General features: G+C 36.2%; 1 protein-coding gene across 1 annotated transcript; it reads left to right on the top strand.

Annotated features, from left to right (window-relative positions):
• Positions 1–229: 229 nt before the first annotated feature.
• LOC130050668 (uncharacterized) lies at positions 230–3,563 on the top strand. Its single transcript, XM_056150877.1, has 6 exons — positions 230–286; positions 1,096–1,203; positions 1,786–1,860; positions 1,952–2,221; positions 3,168–3,392; positions 3,483–3,563. The coding sequence occupies exons 1-6, from the start codon at positions 230–232 to the stop codon at positions 3,561–3,563; spliced, it is 816 nt and encodes a 271-aa protein (XP_056006852.1).
• The last annotated feature ends 7,247 nt before the right edge of the window (positions 3,564–10,810 follow it).

Raw genomic sequence — 10,810 nt, 5'->3', positions numbered from 1 at the left:
AGGTAGGCTGTGGCTATAATGTTAGGCCTAATATTCGTTAAGCCTGGGTTCGACTTATCCGATGCCTAAACGTTTTTCCGAATTAGTATATATATTCTTAATCTTATTAATATCAATTTTGGTATTTGAATTACTTGTCCTAAAATGTAGTAAGTATTGGTAACGCCCCAATGACTATGGTATTGTTTTTGTTGTTGTCCCCCCCCCCCCCCCCCCAACGTTGTTGTCAATGACGACATCCGTTGCTTGGATGGTTCTGTTTTGGTTACGGCTCAAATCTACGACGGTAACCGAAGAGACAAGACGTGCCTGAACTAGGCTAACACTTTCTTATCAATCATAGAAAAAGAAAGCGACGGACACAGTTACATGTAGAAAATGATGCAACACATGAATAAGAGGGTAATGAATTAAGCCTAGATTGATATTGAGTTTTTTAAGGGTGGTCAACTCATAGTAAGGTCCCTATATAAAACAAAGCCCTCTTCAGACAGCCGAAATTTAAATTGCGACTGTACTGTAAGGTCGCTGTAAGATAATCTTTCTGAAAAATGAATCATTTAACCTTTTTTAAGATACCAGACATCTACAAATACAGAAGTATTTGTCAACATCAGAAAATCACACATTTTCGTTAAACAGAATGATAAAAATAAAAACTTGTTAAAATGACAAATTTTATATGCCAACAGTTAAAAAAAAAACACTACTAATTTATAGATATACATGTATGAATTAATTGTGGATAGTAGCGATATCATTACACATAATAGATTTATACATAGAGGAGATACCAGCATAGGGGCATTAGGAGTTATTGCCACTGGCATTTTTTTTTTTTTTTAAATATTATGAATAATTGATTACCTATGCAGATTTTATGGGGACTCAATTTCTTGTGGGTTCCACCTACATTGTATATCCCACTAATTTCATTGATGAATATAATATTCTTGGCAGAATTCAATATTATTGAACATGTATACTCATAAAAGTACTGAATCGGATTCATAACCTGAAAGCATGCACATACATGTACATCTTAATCTGAATACACTGTAGACACCTATAAACGTAAATTTATTTATTTTGCAGAAGAGAATTGATGTTGCCTGCCCTGCCTCGGAAGATGCCTCGGATTTTTACAAGAGGCTGGGACTGGACATTCTGGCCACGTCCTCCACTTCCAGACAGTCCGAGGAGGTCTCAGTTTTTGTTTTACTTTAAACTGTGTATATCTGAAAAGTAAGTCAAATTGTCCATACTTCCCCTTCATCACTTTTGTCTCTATAAATTTTTCCTTAGTTTTTTGTTTTATTGCTATATGTTATAAGTTAAAAAGGAACAACACATTGTTGTAATGGCAGACTTCCTTTTGAAATGAAAATTTATACATTATATGTACAGTCAAACCTCAGTATCTTGGACTCGATTGGACCAAGAAAAAACTTTGATATATCCCAGGGTTCGAGATGTTGAGGGTAAAATACTTAAAGAATAAGTAGTTGGGACTTCTAAATCACTTGAACATATCTATGGTATTCAAGATATCGGTATTCGAAATACTTGCCCTTTTAAAGTCAAGCAGCCTTTTGAAATATCACAGTGAGTTATATGTTAATATGTTCAACTTCCGAGGATGTCTCCTACTTTCCATCTACATGTATATCAGTTTTCCCTTGTGTGTTATTCCTCCTCAACCAATGAAATATCAAAATCAAATGCTGTATTTTCATCAATGAAAATATTATGAAACAATTTGTTGAGATGTTGCTTGTTTTACAGGCTGAGCAACCAAGAAAACGTGCAGTACCGAATATTAGGCCCACTTACAGACATGACAGAGTGGTGTCTAAGTGGGTATGTAAACAGAATGTAGTTTACCTCACTCTCTTGAAAGCTAATCAATGTAGTTATTTGTTCTTATGACATGCTTTTGTCTTCTTTATAGTCTCAGCCCCAGCAGACAGTCAGGCAATTTAGAAACAGTGGAATATCTGAGTCAGTGGCAACAGCTGCTGTCTATGAAAAACAACATGACCATCCTTTTGATCACCGTCAACATTACCATGATCAAAAGAAAGAGGTCGCAAATGGTGGCCCCAAGTACCAGCCTCAACATCATCCACATGGGTACATGCACCATACGTATGGAAGATCTGAGGACACCAGACAGCGGGCTCAACCAGCTCCCACACAGCAGAGAGTGGTGAAAAAAGAGGTAAAGACAGAAGGAAATATGGAACATTACGTGACAACAAGCCCTGTGAAATGATGTTTGTTACATATCAACATGTACTGCTTCTTTACTTCCTTAAAACTCATTAGAGAAAAATGATCAATTCAAACAATTTCTAAACAATCTGGTATTATTGTCTTTTATAAATTTACATTCAAGAAAAAAAAATGAAGAAGACAAATATTGGGTCTTTGAAAGTAAAAGGACATCCAGCCCTATTTAGGTCACCTGAGTCACTCATGTGAATTATTGCTGCCTGATTTTGTTTGTCATTAGTCAGAACAATGAGCCCTCTTTGAAAACTATGAAAATTTATTTGCCCTTTCAAAACTTAAAAAATTGCATTTTGCCTTGACGTGATACATGTAAAACCTTGCCTAAAAAAGAATTCTAAATTATCAATAAATTTGAAAAGTATTAAAAACACAAGGTAACATAATGATTTCTAAAGAGTAAATGTGCATACCCGGGTAACCATTAAGGCTCATGGGCCTCTTTTTATTTTTATTCCCCCCTCCCACCTTTGAAAAAGAGAGGTGGTATTGTTTTGTACATGTCAGTCGGTCTGTAGACCAAGTCTTGTCCATTCAGTATCTTAAGAACCGTTTGCTTGACAGACATCAAACTCGGTATAGTTGTACATTATGGAGTAGAAGACCTCTATAGATTTGGGGGGTCAAAGGTTAAGGGTCAATCCACTCTGGAAATAGGAAGATATTGTTCGTTTAGTATATCTTTAGAACCCTTTCTGACTGACATCAAACATAGTACACTGGTACATCATAAGGCAGGGTTTTATCCAGCACATGTTTCTGAAACATTTTCTTGTTAGTTAGGAACTTATTTTTATTTTTGATGCATTTACTTTTGATAGCTGTGCATTTGTATATTGAGTCTTGTACTTCAATATCGCCATGATTTATTTCAGCCCCAGGTCAAGCCCATTAACAGGTATGCTCCTCCAGAGTACATCACACTACAGTATCACCCAACACCAACTCTGGAGGACCTGGGCTTGACCAGCTATCTGGACAGCCCTCCATCCTCTCCTAGAGCTACCTCATCTGATCAAGACCTAGGTCATGTGTCTACATCAGCTTCAATCATCACAAGAAGGGCAGAGAGACCTCAAGCCATCTCTGTCTGTGAAACAGTAAGTATATAGATATGTGGGAAATTTGTACCTGATACAGAATCTAAGTAACAATGATTTAAAATAATTTTACAATGCAAAATTCCCCAGATCTACAATATTAGGTGTATACCTCTCATGGCATTTAGTGAATGGGGATTTAAGGTACAAATTAAACCAACAGAAGTTTAAATCTTATAAGCAGTGATCGCGAAATGTTGAAATGTTTTACAGGACATTTGGTCTGGTAAACACAGGAACATTACTGGACCGAATCACATTTTACCAGACCGAAAAAAAGTAGTATTATTTTTATATTAAAACATGAAAGACCTTGAGCCTCCTGGTCATTGGATTTTCATTTTAAAGGTTTACTGGGGACTGCATTACTGTTTCATTTTAATTGGATTATGTTGCTGTTTTCGTATGTTTTTTTTAATAAACGGAACTGGAAGTCGAAACGTAGTTTCCGAAACCGTTGCCGGAAAGTCACCGGACATTCGGAACGGAAATGTAACAAAGTTTACCGGACTGAAAGTCAAATTACTGGACAGGTCCGTCGGTCCGACGACATTTCGCTTTCATTGTATAAGTATTGCAAATCTTGTTTTGTAGACTCTGCATTTATCAAAAAATTTGTAAACACAGGTCTATGTCCCAAGAACTGCTCCAAAAGGCTGGGCCCCGCTAATAGAGGTGGATATACCCTCATATCGAGAAATACGTCCAGTTGCCTCAATGGATGGTGGTAATACTACATGTACCTCAGCACTGACGTCACGATCTTGTCAAACCTCTACACAACCTTGCTCTTCATTGGCCCAAAGACCAAGAAAAGGGACATGTGATTGGGTAAGAACACTAGATCTGCTACATAGACTATACAAACACTAGATCTGCTACACAGACTATAAAAACACTACACCTGTTACACCGACTATACAAACACTAGAGCTGTTACACTGACTATACAAACACTAGAGCTGTCACACAGACTATACAAACACTAGAGCTGTTACACAGACTATACAAACACTAGAGCTGTCACACAGACTATACAAACACTAGAGCTGTTACACAGACTATACAAACACTAGAGCTGTCACACAGACTATACAAACACTAGACCTGTCACACAGACTACACAACACTAGATCTGTTACACTGACTATACAAACACTAGACCTGTTACACAGACTATACAAACACTAGACCTGCTACACAGACTACACAAACACTAGACCTGCTAAGCAGACTATGCAAACAATAAACCTGTTACACTGACTATACAAACACTAGGTCTGCTACACAGATTACACAAACACTAGACCTGTTACACAGACTATACAAACATTAGACCTGCTACACTGACTATACAAACACTAGACCTGCTACACAGACTATACAAACACTAGACCTGCTACACTGACTCTACAAACACTAGACCTGCTACAGACTATGCAAACACTAAACCTGCTACAAGTTATTAGTACTAAATTTCTATAACTTACATGGAACTTTACAGGAGTATTTCAGATATACTGAAAACCCCAAAGAAATGGAGCATATGTATAGACTGTGTGATAAAATTTTAAGTTACTGGGGTATTTATTTCAATTCAGGTTTTATATTCATTAAAACCTTTGTTATTTCATATTTTTTGAAAATCCTCTTGCTAGTAATTTTATTCAAAATTAAATGATTTTATGTCATGAGTTTTTCACCCATTATTCCTATATGCAATTGTTAATGCAAAAAAACTGCCATCACAAATTGATGTAGTATTCAGTCTGCATTGAATTAGGACTGAGTTGCCTTAATCATTAAAGGATTTGGGAAGGGGGAGAGATACTAATGTCAAAAAGGCTATGATGCAACCTTGAGGACACAAAGTCATTTAATTATCTTACAGACATTTTGATTTTATGGAGGAACTCTTGAGCAAAGGGTAGCTGACTAGCTGTGATATCCTACTACTACCACTAATAATAATATAATATGGACTTCCAATAATGACAATTAAGCCTCTAAGTCATTTCTCTACAAAAAAGATTCTTTAGCATCCAAAACAGATTTTGGAAGTTAAATGTGCCTAAAGAACTTCCCAATGTTTTATGATCTGGGGTGCAATTGTTCACACATAGGGCTATATTTAGAATCATGTACCTCAAATACCACCTACTGAAATCAAGGTTACCTGCTTTAGCTTTAGTGTAACAAAGTTTGAGCTATGAATGGTGTTTAACGTGCCAACACTCATCGTGACATGGAGCCCATGTTTTTAAGGTCATATCTGGCAGTCACCCCTAATTGCAAGGTGATTGGAGAATGAAGTACCATTGTAGTTCATCATAGGTTTTGAATTTTTCCATTTGTCTATGAGTTCTCAAAAAAGTTACGCCACATTTTAATTTTATCACACCATATATACAGAAGTATACCTTTATCCAACAGGTGTTTAATATATCTATAGTTTATCCACTGGGTGATGTACCCCATAGTTCTGAAATGAACATGTATATAGATTTATGTACACATTTGGAGATAAATACAGCTTTGATACATGTATGTTTTTCAGGTGTCATACAAAGACGACCTATTTGGTGGTGTGTCACCCTATAGCTGCTGGCGTCGGTCCGTGACGGAGGACCAAAGGTGTTCGTAGCATTAAATCAGATCACCACTGTTACATTTCGGACCAATTAGTTTCGTAAACTTGTGACACTGGTGGGGAAACTTTGATACTCAGTCTTTCAATCATTATCTTTTGACAATCAATTTTATTTGGTTTTTTTTAAATACAATTTTTGTTATCGTCAGTGACGATCCCATTTTTACTCTATATCATGTAGTTTTACAGTATATTGTCTGTGACAATGTTATATATGTAGGCACCATGTGCCGAGTGAATAAGAGTGTATAATGCTAGCTATTTCAGAATCGGCCTCTGTCTGACACATTGGTTAACAAAGTGTTCATCTCTATGTATTATGCAATTCAATGTAATTAGGTGGATTTATATAATTATGTATACAAAAAATATACTGTTCAATACATCAGTACGCTGCCATTGAAAGAATCCATACAATCACAGTATAAATTATTAGTACACTTTGTTAACCGAAGTTCACACTGTTTCTGAAATAACTCTAGCATATTATTCAGACGTTTACAAGCTAAATCAGTAATGAGGAATCATATTTTGCATCACGAAATCCAAGTCTTTAGTGGGTTTTTAAAAAAAAAAAAAAGACTTGAGTGTTACAAATCATTTTCGTTTGTCATGATTAGCTCATCCGCATCAAAGACTCAAGTGAGCATTTCTGATCTGTTGGCTGTCGTCGTCAGCATCCTCATAAATTTAGCTTTTCACATTATCTTCTTCCAAAACCAATTTCAACCAATTGGATAGCTATCTCCCCTTAATTCAAAGGAGAGAAAATCAAGAAAAGGTCAATAATGGGGAAGGGTCATTTGAAAATCCTCTTCTTAAGAACAACTTGGCCAGAAAAGAAGAAATAAATATCATGATTTCTGACATAATGAAGATTAAAGTCTGTCCAAATCATGCCCCCACCCCACCCCACCCCACCCCAGGAGTAAGTTGGGACCATAATAGGGGATAATGTAGATTCAATTTTGTTCAAATCAGTCATGTGTAAAGGGTAGTTACAAAAGGGAACAAAATTCTCTATGAGAATATATAGGGATAAAAACTTCATGGGGATAATGATTAGTCATGTTAATATGCAAGCATTGTCAAGAAGTACAGATTCAAGTTTTTAGGTCACCTGCATCACTCTGGTAAATAATTGCTATCTGCTTTTTGTCTGGTAATTATTAGTCATCCTTTGTGCATCGGTTGTAAACTTTTAAACATTTTCAACTTCTTCTCTGGAATGGCTGAGCCAATTTTGGCAAATACACCATCTATGAATCAAGAAACAAAAATAGTGAATTTCATTAATCCTGGGGCCTGGGGGTGAAGTTAAAACCATCAAAATTGTCGTGATCCTCAAAAAATCTTCTTCAACATCAAGAAGTCAAACTGTTGTCATTCTTATGATTGAGCATTGAGCCCTTAATCAAGCTATACCAAAACTGTGAAATTCATGACCCAGGATAGGGATATACAAGCTAGACATACTATTGGCTTGATTAGGCCAAGTAAAATTAATTAGTAGATTATCATTCAAACTTCACAAAAAAATGGGGCGGGTGGGAGGATTTTATTTTTTATTTTTCGCCATGGTATTCTTGACCTCGAAAATGCCTTCTCTCATTGAGAAAAGGCTTGATAAATCATAATTACATGTGTATTTGGGTTTCTAAAAGGCAAAGTGAAACAAAGTACGTTTACAATACCGGACTGGACATAAAAATATCCGGAAATCGTAATTTTGAAAAATAAAAAAAATCGGGGCGGGACGATTTTCGAGGGGCGGACGGGAATGATAATCTACTAATTAATTTTACTTGGCCTTACAATGAGCAATATGAGCCAAATCTACCAAGTTTATGAAATTCATGACCCAATAGGCTAGATTGATCATTATACATTGTGTATTAAAAATACAATAGAATTTCTTCTTTACTGCTTGACATCAAACAGACAAAAATCTTGTTCTCATGATCAGCTAGGCTATAATTAGTCATTTTGATAGGCAATCATCCTCAGGTAATGCAGATTCCATTGTGTACAAACCATGATCCTGGAAGGTAGGGTGGAGGCATGATAAAATTCAAATATCTACATGGCAGTATATGTATATAGGAAATATAGTTTTATCTAAAATTTTCTCAAGAATAGCAGAACACTGATTAGTCACATTGAGGGGGAGATGTTTTAAAAATATTTTCTGTTTTCTATTGATTCCTATTGTGAAATATGTGATTTTAACCCAAATTATAGAGTTATCTCTCTGTTCTGTCAAATAAATCAACGTTTATGAGAATGCATATACATGTAAATATCTATATTAATTGACATAAAAATCATTTAAAAATGATAACTTTGAAAAATTGACCAGAAGGTACACTGTAGGTGTTCTTTTACATAATGCATGAATATAGACAAATAACATTTTTTAAAAGCAGGGCTAATGTGACTCATATGGGTGTTGTGGCCCATGGGCCTCATATTATTTGATGTAAAACTGGAAGAATATACTTCAGTTTTTTTTGTGCAAATCAAAGTTTCCTTTCTTTATTATTAGAATTCATTGTAACTGTCAACTATGCTCGTTAAGTGTCTGAATGTGTACACTCATGTATATATTTGTAGTCAACTTATTTCATTAATAAAAAAAAAACCAACTTATATTTTGAAATTTAGTTATTTTTGAACACCAAGTTTTTAATGAAGAAAGTGTCAGAGATACACTAAATTCATGTCATGCATGCTCAGTGGTGGATCCAGAAATTGCACGACAGCAGACGAGGATGTATTAGAACACTACATCAAGGTAAAGTTAACGACTGGATCCATTATAGCTTCTTCGTGGACAGAACACAAGCAGTAGTAGTGAACGGGGAAAACATCTAGTCATGTCAGTGTCGAGTCTGGAGTGCCCCAGGGGACAGTTCTTGGGCCCTGCCTCTTCCTTCTTTATATATAAATGAATTGCCAGGAGGACTCGCCCTAACTGTTAAGACTATTTGCGGATGACACTATTGTCTATTGTACAGTTATACTTTAGACGCAGACACTGGTGCACTCCAGTCAGACGTGGACAAGCATTGCGCGTGTTTTCCCAATATACATAAAGGGGTAATAGCACAAACCCTGAAAACAACAAGTCCATATTATTTCCCATAACTTGCACATGTTGCAAAATCCTGGAACATATAGATGTACAATCATAACACATGCAGATTCACACAATCTTATCTTTTACAATATGGCTTCAGTAAATCTAGGTCTTGCAAAGCTGAGACAACTTCTTGAATTTTTGGACATTGTTACACAAAACAAAATAATATAAACTGTACTCAAACAGGCATATTGATCATGGATTTTTCAAAAGCATTTGATAAAGTAAGTCCCAGCCTACTTTTACATAAAGCCAACCACACTGGTGATCAAATATACTTAATTGTAATATCCTGCAGCTTACGGTTCGGTTTGTATCTTGCCCACAAGGGTTTCCTATTTATTAGGTTTTCCTACTAAGTGATACTACGACCTTGACCTGTGATGTTGAAAAACAATAGGCATATTCCTCTCATCATGGTGACCAAATGTACCAAGTTGTAAAATCCTGGAGCTTTAATGGTTCGGTCTGAATCCTGCCCACAAGGTCCGGACAGCCATACCATAATACCTCCCATCTTTGACGGGCGTATAAAAATGCAATAAAATATGATTATAAATCACATGGCCAAACACTCAAAAAAGTTGACAATGCAAAATACTTAGGAGTTACCATTCAATCAGATCTTGAACACAAGCTCATGTAAATAATATTTGCATATCCCTAGTAAGACAGTCCTTTAATATAGAGTATGCCTGCTGCTCAGTGAATACATTGTATATATATCAGAAAAGGAACAGGCTTACAAATCTCTAGCAAGACTGTCCTTAGAATATGCCAAGCCAATTAAAAATCAGATTGTAGAGTATGCCTACTCTATGTGGGGTCCGGGCTTACAAATCCTAAGTAAGACTGTCCTTAAAGTATGCCTATTCAGTGTGGGACCCGGGCTTACAAATCCCTTATGTCTAGTAAGGCCGTCCTTAGAATATATCTGCTCAGTGTAGTACCCTGCAGGTTTACAAAACTCTAGTAAGGCCGTGCTTAGAGCATGTCTGCTCAAGTAAAGCCATCCTTAGAGTATTTCTGCTCAAGTAAAGCCATCCTTAGAGTATGTCTGCTCAAGTAAAGCCATCCTTAGAGTACTTCTGCTCAAGTAAAGCCATCCTTAGAGTATTTCTGCTCAGTGTAGAACTCGTACTTTACAGAGGACATGAACAAAATTAAATGGTTCAAAGACGGGCTGCTAGGCAATATGTCACATGAAAACACAGCAATAATTCTAGAGTTAGTGACATGATACACCGCCTACAACTGAAACAATTAGCAGACAGACAGACACACAGCTTACCATGTTATATAAAATAGTCCATGAAAAGGTGACCCTCCATAAAACAGACAGGCTCACTCCTCTCTCAAACTCTCATACAACATGCATACACTCTTATTCCAAATTCCATCTTGTAGAACTCAAATTAGGCAAACTTCATTCTTTCCACGCACAATAAAAAGAATTTTGGCTGAGTGAGATGGCATTTATTGTCTTCATTCTTCCCTCGCACCATCATGAAATGGAATGTGTTGCCACTATGAATTGTGTCACTAAAAACACCTTCAGGGAGCAGGTGCCCCAACACAAATTCTGAGGACTTACAGATTTTGAAGTTTTTATTTTTTACTTTCTAC

Source organism: Ostrea edulis, chromosome 10 (genome assembly GCF_947568905.1).
Source record: "Ostrea edulis chromosome 10, xbOstEdul1.1, whole genome shotgun sequence".
Classification (NCBI taxonomy): domain Eukaryota; kingdom Metazoa; phylum Mollusca; class Bivalvia; order Ostreida; family Ostreidae; genus Ostrea; species Ostrea edulis.
The sequence above is the reverse complement of the archived record's forward strand: the minus strand, read 5'-3'. Positions and strand labels throughout refer to the sequence as shown.

Excerpts from the sequence above, each read along its gene's own strand:
- LOC130050668 (XM_056150877.1), top strand. The coding sequence starts at position 230 with ATGACGACATCCGTTGCTTGGATGGTTCTGTTTTGGTTACGGCTCAAA. Across the intron at positions 1,861-1,951 it reads ACAGAGTGGTGTCTAAGTGG|TCTCAGCCCCAGCAGACAGT; the intron begins GTATGTAAACAG and ends TCTTCTTTATAG. Across the intron at positions 3,393-3,482 it reads CCATCTCTGTCTGTGAAACA|ATCTACAATATTAGGTGTAT; the intron begins GTAAGTATATAG and ends AAAATTCCCCAG.